This window comes from Myotis nattereri (genome assembly GCF_964212035.1).
Source record: "Myotis nattereri genome assembly, chromosome: 1".
In the NCBI taxonomy this organism is placed as follows: Eukaryota; Metazoa; Chordata; class Mammalia; order Chiroptera; family Vespertilionidae; genus Myotis; species Myotis nattereri.
Genome location: NC_138075.1, coordinates 43,359,497 through 43,385,878, shown reverse-complemented (window position 1 = coordinate 43,385,878; position 26,382 = coordinate 43,359,497). Strand labels below are relative to the sequence as shown.

The 26,382-nt window shown below is 47.6% G+C and overlaps 1 protein-coding gene across 1 annotated transcript in view; it reads left to right on the top strand.

Moving 5' to 3' along the window:
* Positions 1-23,826, top strand: part of NOX5 (NADPH oxidase 5) — a gene marked incomplete at both ends in the record, with an annotated part of 39,192 nt that extends 15,366 nt beyond the window's left edge. Inside the window, 9 exons of the mRNA XM_081088106.1 lie at positions 505-687; positions 2,216-2,348; positions 5,656-5,798; positions 10,627-10,671; positions 10,981-11,105; positions 11,376-11,460; positions 12,570-12,669; positions 22,480-22,646; positions 23,695-23,826. Coding sequence (XP_080944232.1) covers positions 505-687; positions 2,216-2,348; positions 5,656-5,798; positions 10,627-10,671; positions 10,981-11,105; positions 11,376-11,460; positions 12,570-12,669; positions 22,480-22,646; positions 23,695-23,826 — 1,113 coding nt within the window. The remainder of the gene's footprint in view (positions 1-504; positions 688-2,215; positions 2,349-5,655; positions 5,799-10,626; positions 10,672-10,980; positions 11,106-11,375; positions 11,461-12,569; positions 12,670-22,479; positions 22,647-23,694) is intronic.
* Positions 23,827-26,382: the final 2,556 nt, after the last annotated feature.

The window sequence follows — 26,382 nt, the reverse complement described above, 5'->3', positions numbered from 1 at the left end:
GCACCTACTCTGGGCCAGCAACAGCCCTTTGAAGTAGGAATCAGCATCCTCATTTAACAATGAGGAATCTAAAGCTCAGAAATGTCATGTACTAAGCCGATGTCCCATGAGAGTAGCAGAGTGCGTATTAAAACTCAGTCCTCAGCCTTTTTCTTTTCCGTTCCCAGAAAACCATTGTTGTCTGCCTTTCTTTCCCCGGAGAGAGGGTCCGTGTGATGGGACATCAGTGCTACGAGGCCTTTGGGGGTGCTCCATTCTGCCCAGAGACCCCCAGGAGGATGTTTCAAATGTTTGCCTGCTGGCACCAGGAAACTTCCCTTACAGGCTCCGTGGCCCAAGTCCCCAGAACAAAGAAGCGAGGAAGCTTCCCAGCCTCTTACCCAGCCCAGTCCCCAGGAGAGGGTGTGTATGGCCAAGACTCTGGGCACCATCCTGGCTTTGAGGATGGGCCTGAGCCCTGGCCTTGCCTTGAACTCTAGCGGCTTATGCCTCCCACCCCCACAGGTGTTCTACTGGACCCACCTGTCCTACCTTCCCATGTGGCTCCTGCTCATCCTGCATGGGCCCAACTTCTGGAAGTGGCTGCTGGTCCCCGGCATCTTGTTCTTCCTGGAGAAGGCCGTCGGGCTGGCGGTGTCTCGCATGGCAGCCCTGAGCATCGTGGAAGTCAATCTGCTCCCCTCCAAGGTGCAAAGAGGGCCTGGGGGGCCACGGGGAGATGCAGATGGTGGTAGGGCACAGCAGCTGGTTATCCTATTTGGTCCCCAAGGAGAAAGGGAGCCCCAATCCAGTGGAGGAGACAAGCAAAGTGCAAGACCCAGTCCAGCCCTTTAGGAGTGACACTATAGGAAAGGGAATGACAGGCTACCACTAAAAGCCAGGTCTGCAAAGAACATGCTCAGTTACCATATAGTGAATGGCTATGAGGTGGAGGCCCTGTGCGAGGTGACAGACACAGAAAAGGCTCAGGCACTGTCATGCTCTCCATGGCTCCCGAGGCTAGTAGAGGATTGGTCCTTTCATTGTAGTGCAGGGCTGTGTTGGTAAGAGAGGTACAGTTTCAGGAGGGATCAAACTCTTTGTCTTTGAGAGGCCAGAGAAGACTTCAGAATGAGGGAGGAGATGCTATATCAGGGCTTTGAGAGACGAGTAGGAGTTTGTAGGGTTGACAGTACATGGAAGGGCATTGCTGAAGGGGTGGGCAGGGCCTATGGTGAATGTAGCCTCCCTCTGCAGGCCCCAGGGAACCCCTGAGCAGGGTGGGGAAGAGAGTGTGGTATTAAGCTGATATCTGTTCCAGCTAAATTTTTTAGTTGCTCTGTGGAAGGTGGCTTGTAGGAGACCATTTGGGAACTTGTTGCACAAATGCAGATAAGAGCTCATCAGGGCCTTGACCCTGAACTGGGGCAGTGACTGTGGGATGAGGAGGGGGCATATCATAGAAGGACTCAAAAGGCAACTAGATGCATTTCAGGGTAGAGAGAGAAAGGAGGCTAGGACATCTCCCAGGTGTCTGAGCAACTCGGGCCATTTGCGGAGAAAGGGAAGGCAGTTTAGGGTGGGCAGGGCTCTGGACAACTTAAGTGTGAGGATATGGAGGTTAAATAATGAGGCTGTGGTTTATGTCCTGGTTCTGGCATCAGACAGTAATTATTGGATTCAAATGCCATGGTTTCCTGGCTGATGGCCTTGAGCAAGCTATTTAACCTCTTTGTACCTCAGCTTTCCATCCAGAACATGGAGAAAGTACGACACGTTACTGTGAGGACTAGCGAGAACACTTAAAGTGCTCCTTAGAGCTCTGGCACACAGGAAAGTGCTCAGTAAACTGACGCTATTATCCAGGATGATGTTCTTATCCCAAAGGTTGAAATGCTGGCCAAGTGCTACAGGAGTTCCAAGAAAGAGGCTAGAACAGTCAGAGAGGGCTTCACAGAGGAGGAGGCCACTAAAAAGCAGCATTTACACCATAAGAAGTAGAATCAAGCCATGAACCCCACTTCAGACACAGCCTGACTCCTCCCGTCTCTGATTGTTGCCCATCCCTGGTTAGCGGATGTGCTGCAGGGGTGGTCCCCACTCATAGGCACAGAAAGTTCTCAGGACACCTCAAGAACCACATGTGACATGTGCCCATCTAACATTCAGAATAAAGAGGGCACCTGCCATAGTTCTGATTTGTGACAGAGGAATGATGCTGATCTTCTTTCCCCAGGTGACTCATCTCCTCATCAAGAGGCCCCCTCTTTTCAACTACAGGCCTGGCGACTACTTGTATCTGAACATCCCCACCATCGCGCGCTACGAGTGGCACCCCTTCACCATCAGCAGTGCTCCGGAGCAGAAAGGTACGCCAAGTCCTCCCATTGTTCAGATGTTTACTGAGTTCCACTGTGCACCAAGCGCAGCCTGGAAACCGGTCACACGGAGGTGAACAAAACCTGGCGCGCAAAGTCCATCTCCAAAAGCTCCCTCTGAAACAAGGAGGCAGATGGGTAGACACGGTGAATGGCCTGGCCAGCGCTGTCCCAGCTACTGCGCAGCTCACAGGGGCGGGCCTGACATGATGGGATGAGTGGTGAAGGCTTCGCAGGCATGTGGCACTTGAGCTGAGCTTTGAAAGGTTAGTAGGAGTTTAGTAGACAGGGAAGGAGATGGGGGAGGAGGCAGAGGGGAGAAGCATAGGCAAAAGCATGAAAACCTAGAAACATGGAGCATCTGATGTTGTTAGAGCTAAGGGTCAGGGTGGGGTAGGGAGGAAAGAAGGGAGGGACACACACAGAGAGAGAGAGAATGGGGGGACAGGAGCGAGGGTCAGAGAGGGATGAAAGGCAGACAGTGTGGCTGGCAAAGCCCGTTAGAGCCGGGTGGGACCAAGGAGGCCTTTGAATGCAGAGCTGGAAGCTGGATGGCCCAGCAGTCGGGACCCCACGAAGGTCTTCAGCAGAGAAGCAGCCGGCTCACAGGAAGGGGTACCAGGGGCCTGTGCCAAGAAGACAGGCTTCCCCACTCCCTGTGGGCATGAGCCGGTGGACCCCCAGGCAGCAGACTCCCTCACACCCTTTGCCCCACCCCTGCACTCCCCCATTTCTCTGCGGGTCCCCAGAACCCATAGGACGGTTCAGCTGGCCCTTCCTTCACCCAGCTGTTCTCAGACCCTTCCCCCTGCGTCCCCCCCCCCCCCCGTCCCCCCTGCCATGCGTGTGCCTTCCTTCTGGTCCTGGGCTGTTGTAGGAGCCAGCACTCAGACCTCTGCCCTCCTGCCAGGTCAGAGATTGGCCTTCCCACCTCAAGTGGTGCTTCTGACAGGACAGGCCTTGCGTGGCCTGTTACACTGAGACCCTTGCTTGGCTTCATGAGGGGTAAAGGGGTTCTCTGACTCATCCCTATGAGAAGATTTAGCTTCACTTAGGACGCCTCCTCACCAGAGCCCACAGGACCCAGCCCCAGAGCTCAGGGTGCAGATGCAAGGCCAGGGTTCCCCCCACATGAGGCTGCTCAGCAACCCCCCCTTGAATGACTTGATTGGTGGCCTGGATGTAGAATGGGATGAAGACAGGGATGGAGGTTGGAGAGGGTGCATTATTTTCTTTCTATTTTTCTTCCCTTTTCTGTTTTCTAAAGAAGATATATGCTCTCAGAAAATTCAGACAATATAGAAATCTGTACAGAAGAAAACTAAAGGCCCTGGCTGGGTAGCTCAGTTGGTTAGAATGTCATCCCAATACACCAAGGTTGTGGGTCAGAGCCTCTGGTTAGGGCACATACAAGAAGCAACCAATGAATGCATAAAAGTAAATGGAACGAGTCAATGTTTCTCCCTCACCCTTCCCCCTTTCTTCTCTCTCTCCCCCTTCCTCTCTCTCTCTCAAATCAGTAAATAGAAATAAAATATCATAGTTAAAAAATTAAAATCCCTCAAATAATTCCATTTAAAGAAAAGTATTGTCAATCTTTTGGTGAACAGCATTCCAGCCGGTACATCTACATGGATAATCAGATGCAGGGACAACTTTGCGTATGTGGGATCACACTGTTCCCACTGTTTTGCAGCCAACTTTTCCTCAGTGAATAGTGTGTCATGAAAATCTCTGCATGCCAGTTTTTCAAAAAGAACATTTCCTTTTCGTGGCTGCATAGTATTTCAGTTTATCGCTATTACTCTGGTTATAATGACTGTTTATTATGTGGATGGGTCATTTATTTGACCAGTTCTTAAAGGAGCTTCTTCAGGGTCTCAGCGTGGAATCCACCTCTCTCTTGGGCTGTGAGTCTCCTGCAGTGAGCTGAGTCCTCATGGGAGCTGGAAAATACTCTGGCTTTGTTTACGAAGCTGTTTACAGAAATCAGGAGTGGGACTCAGGTTGGCAGCTGTGGCTTTTTTAATGCAACTAACATGTAGGGGGGCCTCCTACGTGTGAGTCACTGTGTGAGACACTTCAGGATGCATTTGTGTAGAGAGGCATAGCTAACCCCCGCCCCCATGCACACGCACACGCACACACACTTATGGCCTGAAGGGGGAGGAAGCCTGAGAGAGGAGCATGGGAGGAGGTGTCTGAGGACCTGAGCTCCAGTCCTGACTTTGCAGGTCACTCCTCACAAAGCTGTGAGGCCTCTGTAAATACAGGTTGAACCAGTTTATCTGTGAACTTGGAAGGGGTGGGCGGGTGGGAGTGACATCTTTATTTTCACTAACCTCTAATTGAAATGTAGCCTTTTCTTCACTTAGGAATGCAGATAACCCACAATAGTGTTAATAATACCTGTGACTTTTTCTAAATAAAAGCCATAGATTCCTTTACATCACAAAGCAATTGTGGCTGATACCTCATCATTACTTCAGATTTCAGTGGCCATGCAACTCCCCAGCGGGAGTTATTTCACGTGTTAACAAAGAAGCGCATCCATTCCTAAATCACACATTTGGTATTTTTTTAAAAAAATGTTGATAACTTTCTCATCATAACTGGTTTCATTTGTAATGCCTACATATGTTACTTTATGTATTTAAGAGCCTTCCTGTGAGGAGTCTATCCGCTGCCTTCACAGAGCTGCCCAAACAGTCCCGGGTTAAAAGCAGAGAAAAAGGAAGTCTCGTAGGGGCCTCCTCAGTCTAATGCTGTGGGTTCTCTCTGGTGCCCTCAGCAGAAGGGTGGCCCCCCCACTACCTTTCCGCCAGTCATCCACTCAACAGAGAACCTTAGAAAGCACCTGCTACATCCCAGGCTCAAGATGCAATTAAAATCATTGGTCCCACCACCAGTTAAACACCGACTATGTGCAGAGTCATTGACAGGCACCTGGCTGAATGCGGGAGGGAGATGGTCCCCGCCTTAGTGAGACCCTGGCCTGATGGAGGAGGCAGGGACTCCACCCCAGGGAGCTCCTGGTGTGCTCAGGGCAGCTCTGACCCCTGCCTTGGCAGAGGAGATGGAGCCTTTACTGTGTAGGCTTAGATTGACTTCATTGAGAAAATTTGCAAGGGGGAGATCAGATCTCCATGTCCTATGTCTGTGGCTTTAGTTTAGATCTGAGGAAGGACATTCAACCCAGGACTTGAGCAGCGGACACCCAGCCCCAATTTCTCAGGTGAGCCGGGCCTGCTCCTCGCTGGATTCCAGCATTGATCCTCTCCCCGCATCTCTTGTTCAGACACCATCTGGCTACACATCCGCTCAGAAGGCCAGTGGACAAACAGGCTCTATGAGTCCTTCAAGGCATCAGACCCAGTGGACTGTGACGCCAAGAGACTGTCGAGGAGTTTGAGAATGAGAAGGAGCCAGAGGAGGCCCCAGGTAGGTGCTATGGGGAAGGAAGGGTCCACCATGGAGGCCAGCCCATGGGGACCAAGTTGCCTTCTGCCCGGTTGGTGGCACCAGCCGTTGAGCAGCAGCGTGCACACTGGCCGAGAGGCAGTGTGAGGACCAAGGCAGCTCAGCATGGTGTGGTCTAAGAGCCTTCTCAAATCTTGATCCCCCCAGCCCTCCCCAGTCTGTGCCCTCCATTAAAAGGTGGGGGACATGAAAAGAGAGGGAAAACTGAGATCAGAAAAACTCATCTCTACGTCTCTGCTCCAGCACTTGCTCACTGTGTGGCCACGGGCTCATCCTTCAACCTTGCTGAGTCCTAGGTTGTTCACTTACGAACTGACTTCCCTTTCTCACATGGCTCTTTTAAAGGGCCCGTGGAATGAATGCCTGTAAAGTATTGAGTGACCTGGGCAGCATGGTCCAGATGGACCATTCATCATCACCATCAACACCACCCACATTAGCATCAGCGTTGTTTTCATTTTTTTTTGTTTTGTTTTTTATTTTAATATATTTCTTTATTGATTTCAGAGAGGAAGGAAGAGGGAGAGAGAGATAGAAACATCAGTGATAAGAGAATCATTGATTAGCTGCCTCCTGCATGCCCTACTGGGGATCGAGCCTGCAACCCAGGCATGTGACCTTGGCCAGAATTGAACCTGGGACCCTTCAGTCCACAGGCTGACTGACGCTCTATCCACTGAGCCAAACTGGCTAGGGCATCAGTGTTGTTTTTTAAACCTGGATAAAATCCACAAGCCTTCTGAGTTGCCAGTGCCTGGGGCGCATACAGGCTCGGTGGGGTTTGGTAGGAATACATAGAGATCAGAGCGGCACCTGAGGAAGAACAGATGAAGGAGACGGAGGGCGCCTGAAGACTTAGTGGGCTGTCCCGCCAGGCTGCGAACCCTGCGGAAGGTCAAAAGAAGAGAAGCCCCCAGGCCTGGCCCTGCCCTGCCTGGCCCTGGAAGGATTTGAAGTCCAGGGGAAACCAGGGGGAATCCTGCCGGGTCAGACCAGAGAGCCCTCCTGCAATGGTGCCCAGAGCAACGCTTTGGAAAATGGAGGGGCAGGTAGAAATGAGAGAGCATTGTCTACTGTTAACCAGGGGAAACTTCCTGAAGGAGGAAGCTGCCTTTTGAAGCTAGGTGTGCTATGGCACACCGGGAATTGTTAAAAGCTGTGTTTCCTCTGGGACCTGACACACCTCTGACAAAAAATACATCGGCACAATCTTTTTGGCGGGCAGTCTGGCCATAAGTGGCAGCATTTTAAATATCTATACCCACTGGCCCAGCAATTCCATTTTTAGGGATTTATCCTAAAAAGCTAGTTGGACAGGTGCACAAGAATACCTTAAGCACCTTGTTCGTTCATTCATTCATTCATTCATTCATTCATTTAGCAAACATTTATTGAGCATAGCACCTTCTGTTTCCTAAGTACTGTACTAGATGCTGGAGACATATCAGTGAGCAAGACAGATACATTCACTGCTTATGTTCTGAAGAGACAGCCAATAAACAAACAAAATAGATACAGTGTCAAGTGATAATAAATGCTATGAAAACAAATCAAGATAGAGTAGCAATTTTCAACCTTTTTCATAGCATGTCACACATAAGCTAATTACTAAAATGCTGTGGCACTCAAAAAATGTATTATGCCCTAACCGGTTTGGCTCAGTGGATAGAGCGTCGGCCTACAGACTCAAGGGTCCCAGGTTTGATTCTGGTCAAGGGGCATGTACCTTTGTTGCGGGCACATACCCAGTAGGGAGTGTGCAGGAGGTGGCTGATCGATGTTTCTCTCTCATCGATGTTTCTAACTCTCTATCCCTATCCCTTCCTCTCTGTAAAAAATCAATAAAATATATTTTTTAAAAAAATGTATTGTATTTTTTGCTGATCTGACAAAAATAGGTATAGTTTTGATTGGTTTACAAAAAATAATAATAATAATAATAGTAATCACCTACCCTCATTGCTCCAAAGTAACTTTTTAAAAAATCAGGTGTTTATACTTGTATATAAGAATTTCTGGTATCAAGAATTAACCAATCAGATGCAACCTTATTATTGAACATGACTAATAAAATGCAATACTATTATGCCCTAACCGGTTTGGCTCAGTGGTTAGAATGGCGGCCTGCCGACTGAAAGTTCCCAGGTTTGATTCCGGTCAAGGGCATGTACCTTGGTTGCGGGCACATCCCCAGTAGGAGGTGTGCAGGAGGCAGCTGATCGATGTTTCTAACTCTCTATCCCTCTCCCTTCCTCTCTGTAAAAAATCAATAAAATATATTTTTTTAAAAATGCAACACTATTATGTGTTCTATATATTTGTTTTAAAAAATATTTTTATTGATTCAGAGAGGAAGCAAGACAGAGAGAGATAGAAACATCAATGATGAGGGTGAATCATTGATTTGCTGCCTCCTGCACGCCCCACACTAGGGATCAAGCTCGCAACCCAGGCATGTGCTCTTGACTGGAATTGAACCCGGGACCATTCAGTTCACAAACCAGCTAGGCTATGATCTATATATTTATGGTTCAAGACAGGGCATTCACATCTGACTGCTATTGTTGTGTTAGCTATTGTCATTTTTTCATTCAGCAATCTAAGAGAAAAGAGGTCTGTGCCCCTAACTAAATACTCAGGTATTGCATATTTTAAAAATTCTTGCTGCACACGGGCTGAAAATCGCTGGAGTAAAGGATAGAGATGGAAAAGGTGCTATTTTGTATATGGTAGTTGTTAACAATAATGAGGAAATAAGGATAATCAAAATTCCACAATAGGAAAGTAGCAAAATAAGTTACCCATCACCCTTATAATGGAATATAGGTCCCTAAAAAAAGGTATGCACTGGAAAGCATGGAAACCTAGTTAAGATATAATAAAGTGGAAAAGCCAGATTACAAAGCAATATGTTCCATTTATGTAAGAGTGAGAGAGAGAGAGAGAGAGAGAGAGAGAGAGAGAGAGAGAGAGAGGATATGTGAGAGAGAGGGGGGTGGTGGAGAGAGAGGAAGTCTAGAAGGACATAGAGAAAATGCTTAAAGAAGTCATATTACCTGATTCAGGTCCCTTTTCACTCTATTCGTTAACATTCTGTAATATCTGAATCTTTAAAACTAATGTATTACTTTTGTGATTTAAATAATAAACAATTCCCATTTTGAAACCAAGAAGGATTTGCAATCCCAGCCCATTTATTCCAAGGCCGTGGCACAGGGAGCAGCGGTGTCCAACAAGGACGTCGCTGTGGAGCTGATATCCTACAAATGCGAGGGAGCTCCGTGGCAGGGGGGCGCAGGCCCGGGGCACACAGGGACACAGGCCGGGACCCAGGCGCGGTGCCGAGCCCCGGCCAGCAACCGGGTTCTGGTAAGTGGTCGGGCTGAGGAAGCCGGGCTGGAGGCTGGGGAGCCAGTGGTTTGTCCCCCCGGGGTGGCGGGTCCTTGGAACTTGGAAGAGAGGGCCTTAAGGACAGCCACCTGCAGGAAGACCTCACATTTCCCGGTGTTTCTGCACAGTCATCTCCCTCCCACCCTCATCACTTTTGCCAGATTCACTTCCCACCATAATATTTCCTACCTCACATTTCCCTTTGTGTCCCAACATTACTTTACACTTACTTGTATTTAGAAAGGACGCTCCTGATGGCTACTGCTAGTGGAAAACTGATATCCTCTGCCAGAAATAGACAGTAGCTCTAAGAATAAAAACAATGAAAACCAATGTTATTAGACTCTTATCAGATGTTTCTGCCGGCCAAGGTTCAGAGCCTGAAGCTGCACTCCACTGCTCTGCCCATTCCCCATCTCTCTCTCTCTCTCTCTCTCTCTCTCTCTCTCTCTCTCTCTCTCTCTCTCCTCTCTGTTAAAAGAAAAAAAAAAGAGGAGGGATTAGTAAATGCTAAAGACATAGAAATTATAATGTAGGGCTTTCTCTTTGCAGTCAGAGGGATTAAAAAACATAGAAAGGTACGCTCTCAGACGCAGCTTCCGTTCTGTGAAATGAGGGTTTGGCCTGGATGACAGTGAAGGTCCCTCCTAACTCTGCCTTCTGGTGCCAGAGAGGGAGTTAGTGCAGGACCCTGTAGCCTGCTGGGGGGTCTGCTTCCTTCACCTCCAGAATTTGACCTCAACAAATCCAGTCTGTCTGCCAGCTGTTGCTCAGGCCCCGAGGAGTCAGGCAGGCCCGCTCCCTGACCCAGGGGGCTCTGGTCGGCCAGCCACTGGCTTTCTGCCTGGGTCAGCTGGGCAGAGCTCCAGGGAGGAGTGACCACTTCACAGCAGCTGCACACTGAAGGATGCACAGGAATTGGCCAGCTGGGTCAGGGGAAAGGGTGTTCTGGGCTGAGGTGAAGGAACGTTCAAGGGCAGGGAATTGTCTAGAGACGTGACAGGAAGGGGCTGGAGACAGAGTGGAACATGTGTCTGGTCACACCCTGAAGCTGACTGGTAATGGCCCGCAAGAGCTGATGGTTAAGTTCCCAGGAATTCTGAGAGCCGGTTCTTAAATGCAGACCTTGGTGGGAGCCATCACAGCGCTATTCACACCAGAAATCAGCAAACCTAACATGCAGGAGTTTTGTTGCTGTTGCTGAAGAGTGAGTGATTTTTCCAGAACACCACTGATGTTCTCTCCCAGAAGGGCGCCATGCTCCCTGGAATGGTGGGGGCAGAACAAGCAATGCCCTTTTAGTGAAGTCGCTCAGGCTGGCAAGCGCTCGGAAGCCTCTGAGAAACGCCTGCCATGCCCACTCCCAGAGACCCACAGCTCACTGCTGTACTCCTCGCAGGTCTCTGAGATGCCCCCTGAGAACCACCAACTCTGTAACATCAAGGTGAGTGGCTCCGGGATCCCCTGCCCCAGGCCCTCCATTCTCCCCGGGCTGATTTCCAGATGTCCAGAGGATGGAACCAAACCCTCCAGGCCCAGGGGCACACAGGGGTGCTAGGGGAGCCCTGCTCCCATCAGCTCTGCATTCTGAGATTCTAGGTCTCGCCTAGAAGTGAACTCAGAGCACAGAGCTTAGACCTGGGATAGGCCAGGAGACAGCTGCCTGTGTAGAAAGGGAGTCCTAAAGCCTTGGGGTCCAGCTCTCCCCGCACCCACTCACCTCTCTCTTCCCTCCAACCTCTCCGGTGCACAGTGCTACATCGATGGCCCTTATGGAACCCCCACCCGCAGGATCTTCGCCTCTGAGCATGCCGTGCTCATCGGGGCGGGCATTGGCATCACGCCCTTTGCTTCCATCCTGCAGAGCATCATGTACAGGTGGGTGGCCTGCAGCAGAGTCCTGAGAGAGCCCTCCCCTCTTCTCTTCCCCTCCCCGCTCCCTTCTCTCCTTTCAGTATCTCCTTTCCCCTTTTCTTTCTTTCCTCCCCTGCTCATGCAGCCTCTTTTTTCGGGGTCTCATCCCTCTCCTTTCTCATAGGGTGGGTTCTGTCACCCCATCCTCCTTCCCTGGCCACGGCACTGTACTCTGAGGTCCTAAAGCCTCCTACTCATCACAAATTCAAAACCCCCGCTCCTGCCTCCCCTAAGGTACCAGAAGAGAAAGCACATTTGCCCCAACTGCCAGCACTGCTGGATGGAGGGCATCCAGGACGAAGACATGAAGCTCCACAAGGTGAGCATGCCCTCGCAGCAGGCCGGGGCCCTCTCCCTGGGAGACCATCCGGAACAGGAGCCAGGCCCTCCTGCTGGGATCTGCTGGCCCCTACACTTCCCCCAGTGCCCTGCATTTCCTGGAGCCTCCTAAGTGTCCAGGCCTCCCCCCTTCCATCATCCCTCTTCACCCCTGAGAGATGTTCTGAGGACAGCATCTCATTCAAGACCAAGGAGCTTGAAAGTGAGGCAGTCTGGATCCAGTTATAGCCATGATGCTTACTAGCCATCACCTGGTGGTGGTTTTAAAAATGAAAACATTTGCCTTTTCAAAATTTATTATTTTGACTAGGCCACTTCAAAGAATTTCTTTTTAAAAAATATATTTTTATTGATTTCAGAGAAGAAGGGAGAGGGAGAGGGAGATAGAAACATCAATGATGAGAGAGACTCATTGACCGCCTGCCTCCTGCATGCCCCCTTCCTGAAAATCAAGCCCGAAACCTGGACATGTGCCATGACCTAGAACCGAACTGTGAACTCCTGGTTCATAGGTCAATGCTCAACCACTGAGCCATGCTGGCCAGGCAAGAAGTTCTTAAAAAATAAGTACTGTGGCCCTAGCCGGTGTGTCTCAGTTGGTTGGAGCATTATCCCATACACCAAAAGGTGGCATTCTCAGTCAGGGCACATACCTAGGTTGCAGGTTCGATCCCCGTCACTGTGTGTTACAGGAGGCAACAGATTGATGTTTCTCTCTCCCTCTGTTCCTTCCCCTCTCTCTAAAAATCAATAAAAACATATCCTTGGGTGAGGATTTTTTTAAATAAATAAATAAGTAATGTTTTTCTGGCTGTCCTATACTTAAGACCCCAGTACATTGCTTGCTTTAACAATAGATTATTAAAGAAAATCCTGACCCAACAGTTAGGAACCTGGGTTCTGGCTCCATGCTGCTCTGTGGCCTGGTCAAGGCTCCTCACCTCTGTGAGCCTCAGCTTCCCCCTCCTTAAATGGGGATGATAACGTGTACCCCGGTCATGCCAGGGTCGTCATACAGGCCTTGGGGAGCAGACATGAGCTGTGAACTTGGTAGGCCCCACCTCAGAACCGAAGGGCCCCTCTCTCTAGGTGGACTTCATCTGGATCAACCGAGACCAGCGGTCCTTCGAGTGGTTTGTGAGCCTGCTGACCAAACTGGAGATGGACCAGGCTGAGGAGCCTCAAGAGGGTAGGAGAGGGACAGGGCCTGAGGAGGGTGGGAGTGGGGCCGGGTCTTTGTGAGAAGGTGTTTAGATTATTCTATTTCTATAAAAAATGTGGGGGAGAGAGGATTGCTTTTATTTTCCACTTAAATGTAACATTTTGTGAAACAAAACATAAAGGAGAAAAAAATCATTCATAATCCATCCAGCTATCTTGTCTATTCCGGGCATTTTAAAAGATTTCCTTCTGGTATTTTTTCTTATTCACATTTTATAAAAATGTATGCTCTTCTTTTTTCTAATTTCTCTTTTTCATGACATTTCTTTTCATTCAAAGTGAATACTTGTTGAAAATTTAGATTTCAAGGCCTCACCCGAGAACTTTCAAAGCAAATTCTCTGGGTGGAGGCCCAAGAACAAACATTTTAACATTCTTCTCAGGTGATTCTTATTCATACCTTTTTTAAAAATTTATTTTATTCCCACAGATTGCTAGTCCTTTATTTATTTACTAGAGGCCCAATGCACGAAATTTGTGCAAGAGCCTTGGCCCCAGCCCCCACCAGCCACCGCTGTGGCCAGGGGCCTCGGCCACCTCTGCCTAAGCCCCCCACCCCTCACCCCCACAGCAACTTTGTCTGGAATGAAAGACGTCTGGTCTAATTTGCATATTACACTTTTATTATTATAGATTTTTATTAAACGTATAGGGGTGACATTGGTTAATAAGATTATATAGGTTTCAAGTGTGCATTTCTATGACACATGATCTGTAGATGGCATTGTGTGCACACCACTCAAAGTCAAATCATCTTCCGTCACCGTATATTTGGCCTCCTTTACACTTTACTATCCCCCACCACCTTCCCTTTGGTAATGGCCATACTATTTCTGTCTATGCGTTTCAGTTTTATGTCCTACATATGAGTGAAATCATGGTTCTTAACCTTTTCTGACTGACTTATTTCATTTAGCATAATATTCTCAAAGTCTATCCATGTTGTAACGAATGGCAGTATTTCATCTTTTCTTATGGCTGAGTAGTATTCCATAGTATATATGAACCACATCTCCTTTATCTAACCATCTATCGAAGGACATTTTGGTTGTTCCATGTACTGGCCACCGTGAGTAGTGTTGCAATGAACATAGAGGTGCATATAACTTTTCAAATAAATGTTTTCAAGTTTTTCCAGGAGATACCCAGAAGATTGGCTGGGTCATATGGTAACTCTGTTTGTAAGTTTTTTGAGGAAGCACCATACTGTTTTCCATAGTGGTTGTAGCAGTTTACATTCCCACCAGCAGTGAATGAGGGTTCCCTTTTCTCCACAACCTCTCTAACACTTGTTATTTCTTGTCTTGTTGATAATAGCCATCCTAACAGGTATGAGCTGGTATCTCATTGTAGTTTTGATTTGCATTTCCCTAAGAGCTAGTGAAGTTGAGCATCTTTTCATGTATCTGTTGGCCATTTGAATGTCTTCTTGGGAGAAGTGTCTGTTCAGGTCCTCTGCCCATTTTTTTAAATTGGATTGTTTGGTATTGAGTTGTATGAGTTCTTTATATAGTTTGAATATTAACCCCTTGTCGGAGCTGTTGTTTGCAAATATCATCTCCCATTTGGTTGATACCTTTTTGTTTTATTGGTAGTTTCTTTTGCTGTACAGAAGCTTTATAGTTTGATATAGTCCCATTCATTTAATTTTGCCTTTACTTCCCTTGACCTTTGGGGTCAAATTCATAAAATCTTCTCTAAGACCAAGATCCATGAGTTTAGTACCTACTTTTTCTTCTTTGTTATTTATTCAGAACTCATAATTAGGTCTTCAATCCATTTTGAATTAATTTTGTAGATGAGGACAAACTGTAGTCTAGTTTCATTCTTTTGCAGGTGGCTTTCCAATTTTCCTAGCACCATTTATTGAAGAGACTTTCTTTTCTCCATTATGTGTTTTTGGCTCCTTTGTCAAAAATTATTTGCCCCAATACACGTGGTTTTATTTATGGGCTTGCAATTCTTTTCCATTGGTCTGTGTGTCTGTTTTTCTGCCAATACCATGCTGTTTTGATTATCATTACTCTGTATAAATTTGAAATCAGGTAGTGTGATAACTCTGGCTTCATTCTTTTTTCTCAGGATTGCTTTGGCTATTCAGGATCATACAAATCTGATAATTTTTTTGTTCTATTTCTTTAAAAAATGACATTGGGCCCTAGATGGCTTGGCTCAGTGAATAGAGCATTGGCCTGCGAAATGAAGAGTCCAGGGTTCACTTCCAGTCAAGGGCATGTACCTGTACCTCAGTTGCAGGTTCGATTCCCCCACCCTGGTTGGGGCCTGTGTGGGAGGCTATCAATCAATGTTTCTATTTCTCTGTCTCTCCTTCTCCCTTCCACTTTCTCTAAAAAGCAATGGAAAAATATCATCTGGTGAAGACTGACCCCCCCCCAAAAAATGACATTGAGATTTTGATTTTAACATACTTCTCAGATGATTCTTATTCATACCTTTTTAAAAAAAGTTGTTTAGGGATAATTTACAGACAATAAAACTCACAACGAATACAATGACATTTTGACAAATGTGTACAGTTTTGTAACCATCAGCACAATCAAAATGGGGAGCATTTCTATTATCCCCCCAAAAGTTCCCTCATCACATTTTGCATCAACACCCTCCCTTCAACTTGTAATCTTGGCAACCACTGACCTTCTTTCTATCACTATAGTTTCTAGAATTTCATAAAAGAAATAATATAATCCATAGTCTTTTCTATGTTACTTCTTTCACTTAACATAATATCTTTGAGATTTATCCATGTTGTTGCATGTATCAATAAGTAAATTCCTTTTAGCACTGAATAGTTTTCTATTTACGATATATCAGCCTGTTTTTCCATTCACTTGTTGATGGATAATAGAGTTGCTTTTAAATTTTTTTAGCTATTTTGAATAAAACTACTATACATACGTGCATACAAGTCCTTGTGTGAACATATGTTTTTATCTCTTTGGGATAAATATTTAAAAGTGGCATTGCTGGGTATGTGTTAAGTTTAAATTTATTAAGAAACTGCCAAATTGTTTTCCAAAGTAGCTGTATCATTTTGCATTACCATCAGCAATGGATGAGAGTTCCAGTTGCTCCACAAGTTCACCAAGATTTGATATTGGTGTCTTTTTAATTTTAGCTGTTCTAGTGGGTGTCTGGGGATATTTTAATGTGCTCTTAATTTGCATTTCTTTAATGATTAATGATATTGAACATTTTTTCATGTTCTTATTTGTTGTTTATACATCTTTGTAAAGTTTCAAATATTTAGTCCACTTTTTAAATCCAGATGTTTGTCTTCTTCTTTATTAAGTTGTAAGAGTAATATACATATTCTGGAAACAGGTCTACTATCAGGTGTGCTTTGTACAGATATATTCCCCCAGTCTGTGGTCTGTGTTTTCATTTTGTTAAACTGTCTTTTGAAGCACAAATTTTTAAATTTTGATGATATTCAAATTATCATTTTTTTTCTTTTATTATTCATGCTTTTTGTTTCCTATCTAATATCTTTACTTTACCAAAGTCATGAGTTTTTTCTCCTATGTTGCCTTTTAAAAGTTTTGTAATTTTATCTCATTTAGATCAGTCTCATAGCGAGTTCAACAAGGTCAGGATGTAAAGCCAATATGCAAAAATCAATTGTATTATTATTTACTAACAACAAATAATTTGTAATTGAAAACATTTTAAAACACTTAAGGATAAATATAGCAAAATATGGGCAAGCTCTGTGCACTGAAAACTACAAAACATTTCTGGCAAGTGGGTTTTTTTATATTACTTGTCCTTGGAGTTCATTAAACTTCTTGGATATATGAACTTGTAGTTCCCATCAGATTTGGATAAACTTCAGCCACTCTTTCTTTACATGTTTTTCTCTCTCCTCTTTCCCTCCTGTCACTTCAATTACACAGATGTTAGACAGTGTGATATTCCACAGGTCACTGAGACTCTGTTCTTGTTTTTTCCCCCCTTTCTCTCAGCCTGTGTGCATTTTGGGTAATTTCTATTGCTGTCTCTTCAAGATCACTGATCTTTCCTTCTGCAGTACCTTATCTGTCATTCCCATCCTAATCAAAATTTGAGCAGGTTTTATAAAAAAAGTTATTGAGAAGCTGATTCTAAAATTTATTTGAAAAACCAAAGGGCCTAAAATAGCTTGTTAATCCTACCCATTGTATTTTTCATTCTGTCATTATATTTTTCTTCTCTAGAAGGTCCACTTGGGTCTCTTTTATATCTTTCATTTCTCTCCTCATCCTACCTGCTTGGTTTTGATTTGATATTCTCAAGCACATTTATAAATTTGTGTAATATGTTTGTCTAAGTCCATCATATCTACTATTTCTGGGTCTGTTTCTAATTACTAATTTTCTCCTAGTGATGAATCGTGTTCTCCTGCTTCTTTTCATGCTGGATAACTTTTTTTTCTTTTTTTTAACCCCTCCCCCAGACAGAAGGCCGGTGCCGACCCTGCCCCCCAAGCCCTTTCCGTGATCCTTAGGGAGCTCCATCCTACCCATTTGGGAAGGGCACCCCCTTCCATGCTACCCAGGGAATCCTTATCCCAAAGGAGGTGCCCTCCTGCACCCTTTGGAAGCTCAGAAGATAGGCCAAGGAGCAGGTGAAAGGCTCAGGGAGAGATCTGGTCCCAGGGACAGGGAGAGCACCAGCTCAGAGTGGCAGCCAAGGGCTGAGGGGCCTGGAGGCAGGGCACAGGCTCTTATGGCTCCTGGGTGCTCCTCTCGGTGTGTATGGCCGTACCACCCTGAACATGCCTGATCTCGGCTGATCTTGGAATGGGCGGCTGCCTGGGAATACCAGGTGCTGTAGGCTTTTTGGCTCCCCCAGGTGCTCACCCCCTATAGCCATACAAGCCCACAGGCCTAGCCTGCCCATTAACTTTTTCTTTTATTCTTTATTGTTTAAAGTATTACATATAGTATTACATATGTCTCCTTTTTCCCCCATTGACCTCTCCCCGGCCACCCCCACCCCCCAGCACATGCCCTCACCCCCCTAGTGTCTGTGTCCATTGGTTATGCTTATATGCATGCATACAAGTCCTTTGGTTGATCTCTTACTCCCCCTCCCCTGCTTTCCCTCTGAAGTTTGACAGTCTGTTCGATGCTTCCTGGTCTCTGGATCTATTTTTGTTCATCAGTTTATGTTGTTCATTGTATTCTACAAATGGGTGAGATCATGTGATATTTATCTTTCTCTGACTGGCTTATTTTGCTTAGCATAATGCTCTCCAGGTCCATCCATGCTGTTGTGAATGGTAAGAGTTCCTTCTTTTTTATAGCGTAGTCTTCCATTGTGTAGATGTACCACAGTTTTTTAATCCACTCACCTGCTGATGGGCACTTAGGCTGTTTCCAAATCTTAGCTATGGTGAATTGTGCTGCTATGAACATAGGGGTGCATATGTCCTTTCCGATTGGTGTTTCTGATTTCTTGGGATATGCTCCTAGGAGTGGGATTACTCTGCCCATTAACTTTTTACTGGCTGTCGGGCATTATGAATTGCATGTTGTTGTGTTCTGGATTTTGTGGCATTTCTTTAACTTTATTCTGGTGCACAGCTGCATTATTTGGGATAATTTGAATTCTTTGAGGACTTGCTTCAACTTCTGGTATGGTGAGTCCAGGGCAGACTTTATTATGGGACTAATGTAGCCCCAGTATTAAGAGGTTATACCTCTGAGGAGTCTACCTACTGGCCTGTGTATTACAAGATCTCCCTACTCTTTCTGGTGGAAGCACAAGCTCTTTTTGAGCTCCAGGTACTGTTCAGCCTAGTGTTTTCCAGGAAGTTTCTTTCAGACATGTGCAGATTAATGCCTTGCCAAAGGCTTGGGGGAACCTTTATGCAGATTTCCAGAGCCAGCGTCCTCCCTCCCTCCTCCCTGACTCCCTCCCTTCCTCCCTTCCTCTTTCTCATCTTCCTTCTCTCTCTGCGGTTCCCTTTTCCCAGTATTGTGCTGCATATTCTAGTTGTCTTGGCCTCCTTGAACCCCGATTTCTGTCCCCTTGCTCATTGAGAGCAGCTCCAGGCTGGGACAATTGCAAGGCTCACTTCATTTGCTTCCCTCTCTTGGCAATTACAGTCTTGCACTACCTGTTGACCATTGTTTATGTATTTTGTCCATTTTTCTAGTTCCTTAAGGTGAGAAAGTAAATATGGTTCTTTTTCTCCAACATACATTTTTAATGTACATAACCAGTTAGTTGAAATGAACATGTGAATAAGCACATATATGTATTGGGGTTGAATGCTCAGTATTTTTCCTGATGCTGTGGCAATAAAAACATTTTAAGAGTGGCCTAAGATAAAGATTCAACACCTTAGCACATATGAGTTCTTTTACTGTTTGGGCCCTTCTTTTATACTTCCATCAAACATGTCCTCCTCCCGCCCCGGCAGTGCACCCCACCCCCCACCCCACCCACGTGCACATTCTGCATTATTCGCTAAGCCAGTGCTTCGTGTGTACGATGACATGCTTCCCTGGGTTATATCATAGCCTTCATGGGACACCTTTGTGGGATACTGATGTTTTGACCCGTATCCTAAAGTTAATCTGTTAGCTTCATTATTATTTTTTAAAATATATTTTTATTGATTTCTGAGAGCAAGGGAGAGAGAAATAGAAACATCAATGATGAGAGAGAATCATTGATCGTCTGCTTCCTGCACACTGGGGATTGAGCCCACAACCCGGGCATGTGCTCTGACTGGGAATCAAACCATAACCTTCTCCTGGTTCGTAGGTCGATGCTCAACCATTGAGCCATGCTGGCTGGGCAGCTTCATCATTTCTGTTTCATTTTGTTTTACTTGTGGAGTAACTTACACAAGGAGGAATATCTTTAGATCTGTTCCTAACTTCAAGAGAATTACGTATTTTTTAAAAAAATACTGGTTGAGTTCATTGGAATTGGATCTTATTTGGCTGTTTAACTATCACAAGGATGCCATGAGTAAATTCAAATTTCAATAATAAACATAGTTTATAAGTTCAAGTAATCAAACATTGTTTTCTGCAGGAAACATTCAAACAGATGTAGCTTACTGTAGCAAACATCTAAAGCCTTAAAGCCACGTCACCAATCTTTGGAAGATAACTATTAAACCTCAGAAGGTCGCAATAAAGCTCCTTGCCCTTTCTTGTAAATAACAATTATAGCAAATATTTACATAGCATCCACTTTGTTTTGAACGCTTTTGTGCATATCAATTCATTAGAAACTGGATTTTTATGATGTTAGTAAGCAGGGGGAAAAGTTTAGATTTAATTTAAATTTCTAGTTACTGGTACATAAATACTTACTGTTTGCTTCTTCCCGATCCATGTAAACAAAGGGCACCAGCTCACCCAGTGCTTTCCGTTCTCAAGGCCACTTGAGTCAACACCTTTATTACCTCAAATTACGGTCTCTGATTTTAATTTCATACTGAGGTTTGAGTTAAAGAATTTGTAATTTATAATTTTTCAATTTCTGTAGCTTAAGCTTCAATCATTCTGTTTGGTTTGCATCTCTATCCCATAATAGCTATAGAAGCTTGGGCACATTATTTAACTGCTTTGCTTCAATGTCCTCATCTGAAAAATATGGATACAAATGGATTGTTGTGAGGATTAAGTGAGATATCATATATGCAGCACTTACAACAGTTAGTGGAGCTTAATAACTGCTCAGTAAATATAGTAGTAATGGTAGTAGTAATAGTAGCTGCTCAATAAATTTAATAGTAGTAGAAGTAGTAAAACTACGCAATAAATGCAGCAATCGCAGTAGTCGTATTTAATGGCTATTAATGAATGATATAGTTAGTGACTTGCCACAAATTATTTAACCAAGCTTTCACTACTGGACATTTTGTTTATGATTTTAGTAAGCAGGGGGAAAAGTTTAGATTTAATTTAAATTTCTAGGTACTGGTACATAAATACTTACTGTTTCCTTCTTCCTGATCCATGTAAACAAAGGGCACCAGCTCACCACCATAAGTAAAGCTGCAGTTAATATATATGTGCACATAGTGGGGTTTTTTCTACTTCCTTTGGATGATTTCCTTAGGAGAGTGTCCCAGAAATGGGATGACTGTCTCAAACTCAGCTGTTTTGAAGAGGGAGAAACTCTGTCAGGTCTGATCTTTCTCCTCCCTCCCACACAGGGTCTCCTTCTCTCTTCTCCGACCCCTCTCTGGGGTGTGGTGACCGTAGGAGGGTGCGGAGGGTCAGGGCTCTCCCGGATGGGCATCCTTTGTAGTACATCGCCCTCCCTCACCACCCAGCACTACTCACGTTCACCGATATGTGACATAAAAAGTGGTGTCCCTTCTAAGGCCATTTGCATTTTAACAGTGGCTGAGACCTTAAGCCAGGGGTCCTCAAACTACGGCCCGCGGGCCACATGCAAATACAAATATTGTATTTGTTCCCATTTTGGTTTTTTACTTCAAAATAAGATATGTGCAGTGTGCATAGGAATTTGTTCATTGTTTTTTTTTAAACTATAGTCCGGCCCTCCAACGGTCTGAGGGACAGTGAACTGGCCCCCTGTTTAAAAAGTTTGAGGGCCCCTGCCTTAAGCCAAAGGGAAACTGGGCTAATGGTGCCAGATGAAACCATCTAGAGCGAGTTGAGAACGGCACAATCCTTTAGACTAGGGGGAGGAAAAGGATGCGTGATCATCAGCCCATGAATCAAACAGCTTGGATCAGGCCCTGCCACTGCTGGCTCTGCACGGGTGCACGGGCCATCGTGGCACCATGGAAAACGGTACCATTTGTATGCCGTGTCTGGGAAAACGGAGGAAGGAGCCCGAACAAAGAGCTGCCCACCTGAGCTCCCGCTGTCCTGAGGGCCGAGAAGGGTCGGCACCTCAGCTAACCTGTCCCATTGCAGGCATCTAACTGAGGCTGCTCAGACCTAATGGCCTCCCTGATGTCAGCCTGTGGCCTTTCCCTTTGGCCCCTGACCCTCCTTTCTGAAACCCTGTTTCCATCCTGCCATGCTCTGCTCAGGTGCCCTCCACCGGCCCCCTTTCCTAGCTGGGCACTCAGACCTTTTGCGTTCTAGCCTCAGAGTGTCCGGTCCCCCGTCCTGCTGCTCCTGTTCAAGGATCCTCCGCTCCGGCCAGGCAGTCACCTCATGCCCCACCATCACCACGTTCGTTCCAGCCTCTTGCCCTGGGCGCAGGCTAGCTCCCCTTCTCGGGATGCCTTCCTTTCATCTTCTCTTTGAGTCTTGCCCCTCTTCCAAGACCTCACCCAATCCCCACCTCCCGGGGAGCAGCTCTACGCCAGCCCTTCCCTGCGTAGCAGTAGCCTTGGCCATCATCCTCTCGCTCAACCCTTGGCCCTTTGGTCTCAGTTACCATTTCATGTGCGCATGGCTGGTGTCCCCCACCTGCCAGAGCAGCCTCCACGTGGAATGGAAGGGCACACGCTTCGGAGCCCAAGGACTGCCACAATGCCCTGGGATTAATTTCCCTCTAGAAACAGAACCCCTGGTGGTGGTGAGGCTCACATTAGACACTGGGTATGAACCAACTCATGTATGCGGAGCGCAGAGCAGGCCCAGCTCAAGCAGTGGGCTCCTTCCTGTCCACAGCACGTGGGGGAGGGGGTCCTGGGTGAACACGGTGGCTGCAGGTGTGAGTTCCAAGCCCTCCTGGTGCCCTTCCAAGCCCCAGGGCGAGGTGGCTGATGTTCTGTGCCCATCACAGCCGCGGGCCCTCAGTGCCACCCTCTCCTCCCACCACGTAGGCCGCTTCCTGGAGCTGCACATGTACATGACCTCTGCGCTGGGCAAGAACGACATGAAGGCCATCGGCCTGCAGATGGCTCTCGACCTCGTGGCCAAGAAGGAGAAGAAGGACTCCATCACGGGCCTCCAGACGCGCACCCAGCCGGGGCGGCCTGACTGGAGCAAGGTAAGGCCTGGCTGGAGTCCCAGCCCCAGGGACCCGTGTGGCTGAGAGCCTGAGCGGCGGCCGGGTAGATTAGGGCCCAGCAGCCAGGGGCAACGCGTGAGGCTGGCATCGGGAGTCCAGCCAGGATCGCAGGGCTGGATCCGGAGGCAGGGGACCTACTTCTGGATCCATCACTCGCTCACTTTATTCCATGATGAGCCTCCGTTTCCCCATCTGTTTAGAGAGGAAGTTAGCCCATATGACTTCCAAGGTCTCCCCCAGCTCTGACCCCCTATGAACCAGAGCCAGAAGGCCCAAGTGGACGGCATCCTTGTCTTATCCCTTCCTGGTACAGACGGGGGAAATGAGGCCCAGGGACATAAGATAGTTGGCAGCCTTCCTATTTTATTTCTCAGGTTGGTTTTATTTTTCTTCCCTGAGTGCTTACCACCTGGGGGCTAGGGTTTCACAACTGACCCAGGAAGTACAGCTTTTCCAACTGCTGCCGATACCCCAGGCCCAGGGAGTGAGCGCTGAGGGGGAACGGCTGCCAGGGGTGCTCGGGCACCAAAGAGGACTTTCAGCAAAGGCAACTCTTAAGCAGAACCTGGGGTGGAAAGGGGTCCCCACTGGGGGAAGAAGCCCGCCTTCAGGAAAGACATTTCAGTGGAGGCGCGTGGTCGGCTGGAGGACAGCACGAGGTTCCGGGCAGTTGGGGTCAGCATGCCGCTCAGGGCTCCGTCACTGTCCTCCAACAGGGCAGTTAGTGGGGTGTGCATCTCCCCCTCACACCAGCTCCTGAGGTGAGGGCCCGGGTCTTACCCTTCTCTGGCCCATCCTCTCCCTGGGGTGGGGGTCAGGCAATGGCTCCTACAGGAATGGCTGCATGTTACACTCTCTGCTCTGAAGACAAGCAGCTGAGTCTTGGCATTCCTCCTGGGGACAGACAGATGGCCATGGCTGCCACTGCCAACCCCTGGCATTGCCAGCTTCAGGTGGGTGTGTCGCGGGGTGGGCCCACAGTCCCACCTCTCCTCCCTCTGTTCTTCCCCCACCCCGCGGGCTCCAGGTGTTCCAGAAAGTGGCCGCCGAGAAGAAGGGCAAGGTGCAGGTCTTCTTCTGCGGCTCCCCGGCCCTGGCCAAGGTGCTCAGGGTCCACTGCGAGCAGTTCAGCTTCAGATTCTTCCAAGAGAACTTCTAGCCCCGCCTCTCCGAGCTCCGCCCACCCCACCAGCCAGTGAGGCGCCTTGCACAGTGCCCCTCAGGGGCCAGGAGGCCCCACGGGCAGGGGGACTTCCTTCCGGGGGTGGGATGGGAGGTTTCCAGGGCACTGCTCCTCCAAAGTACAACAGGGGTCCTTCCTGGACCTGCCTAATGATCACAATCCTTCAGGAAATTGCCCCCCAAACCACCACCACTTTATTATGAAATTTTTCAAATATACAGAAAATTAAGGGAATTGTACAGTGAATAGTGTTATCTACTTTCTAGATTCCTCAGTTAACATTTTGCTATATTTGCTTTATGACATATTATCCACCTATCACTTCCTCTATCCACCCATCAATGTACCTTCCTTTCCGGATGCGTTTCAAAGCACACTTTGCCACTCAGAGGACATTCCTTTAAATGTAGATTCCTGGGTCCCACTCCCAGAAACTCTGATTCTGAAGATCTGGGGATGAGACCTGGAATGTGTATTTTATCCAAAATTTATGCCTGTAGGGAGAGATAAGAGGCATCTTTTTTTTACCTTTCTCTCTGTCACTGTCTTCCCATCATCTCTCTATCTGTGCCCCTTGTCTTCTCTCTCTCTCTCTCTCTCTCTCTCTCTCTCTCTCTCTCTCTCTCTTCCCCCCTCATTGCTCGGCATGTGGGTCTCTCCCTTCTCTCCAAGCACTGAATCATTAGAGAAACGGGATGGAGATGGTGCCCGTGTGTCTGCGGGGTCACAGAAAGGCCATGTGCTGGACATCAAGCAGGTTGTGACCTGAAGCTGAGCTCAGCCACACCCAGCTGTACAGCCCTGGCAACCTCTCTGAGTGTGTTTCTTCATCTGAAAAATGGGACTGACGACATCTCCCCGTCACAACTGAAAGTGAAATGAGACACCACTGTCCGTGCTCAGGGCATTGGTCTTCCATCCCTGTGGGTCCTTATCGCTCCGGACGTCGTCGTCTCTGCATGTTCAGGCTGTGTTGCGGCTCCCTCTCTCACCGCGTGCCAGCCTCTGCTTCACCTGTCCCTGTCTGGGCAGGAGTAGATGTCAGAGACAGCAGATGCAAAAGCTCTCCGAGGAGACACTTTGGGGAGGAGAGGCCCTGGGCTTCGGGCAGGAGTGGGGGGGCTGGCCTCACCTCCTCAGATCGGAGCTGCCCCGCACTGCAAACCCCGGGGAACCCCGCGGTTCCTGGGCACCCTCCACCTTGCAGCTGGTCTTGCCAGGTCCTGTCTTTTCTGTGACAGACTAAGACACTCATCCCCCAAACTGCCTTCATGGGGCTGTGATCAGGCACTTCCCGAGGGGGTGTAGATTGTGCCTTTCTTTTCCACGGGTCGGGTTGGAGGAGAACAGGAAAAGCATTGAGGTTCTAAAATCCACGCATTTGACTTGGGACCAAGTGTGCCCGAAGGCTTTCTCTCCAGATATATTCCAGTTGCCCACTGGGGGGCGATGCAGAACCAGGGATCCCAGGAGGAGTTGTTTGCTGGGAAGGAGACTGCTTCCTGAGCGGCAGTGCATCAAAGGCAGGCAGAAAAGACCGCCCCTCACTCCAAAGCTCCCCTCCAGGCCCAGTCTCAGGCGGGACTTCGATGTCACGAGAGTTCAGTTTCAAGGTCAGAGTTTCTCTAGCTGCCAGCTCCTCATCCCAACCTACACATGCACGCACACACACACACACACACACACACACACACCTCCCTTGCCCACACCCAGTGACCAGGTTGTGGCCTTCCCTCTTTCCCATCTGCACGTCAGGACAGGCCTGGCTGGGGAGAGTTGTAGGCCCAGGCTCTGCTATTTCGTATCATCATAGGGGGCGGGATCAAATATGTGGTGTACAGATGACACCGTCTGTCCAACTGGATGGTTCCCAGATGTCCAGATGGTGCCATCCTACTGTCAGCAAGAACCAAATGCATCCGTATGGCTGGCTGACTTTTCTCCTTTCACCCAGATGTTGGCAATGCTGTAGACACATCTGGGCCCAAGATGGCTAAGGCTGACACACACAGGCTAGCTGCAGACACAGGTGTGTGCTGTGAGTCCCGCAGGGTCAGGCCTGTGGCCCCAGGATCTAGCACAGAGGGCGGGGCAATAGGCCTAATGCAGACATCGGTTCCCACCAGGCCAAGGGGTTGCTTAAATGGAATTACCTTTGGGAAGGGTCCTCTGCATACAACTGTCAGGTGTGATCTGGGAACAAAGGTGCAAACACAGCTCCCTGAATGAATGTCTTTGCCAGGTTCCAGGACGCCAGTCTGCTGCTAGGACAGCTCTGACAGACACAGCAGGCATTAGTGAAACAAACAGTTAGGCAGGTCCCCGGACAAGCAGCACAAGTATAGTCTATGAATACACTGAGAACCTACAGCATTTCGGGGGTATGTGGGGGTGTGTGACATGGGCAATAGTGAGAAGTGTCATCGCCTTGCAGACCAGGCTGAGGTTAGGAAGGGATTAGAGACACCAGCCGAGGCTGGCTGTGGGCAAACGCCTGGGAGATGTACAGCGGAAAGCTCTTTGCCCTCTGAG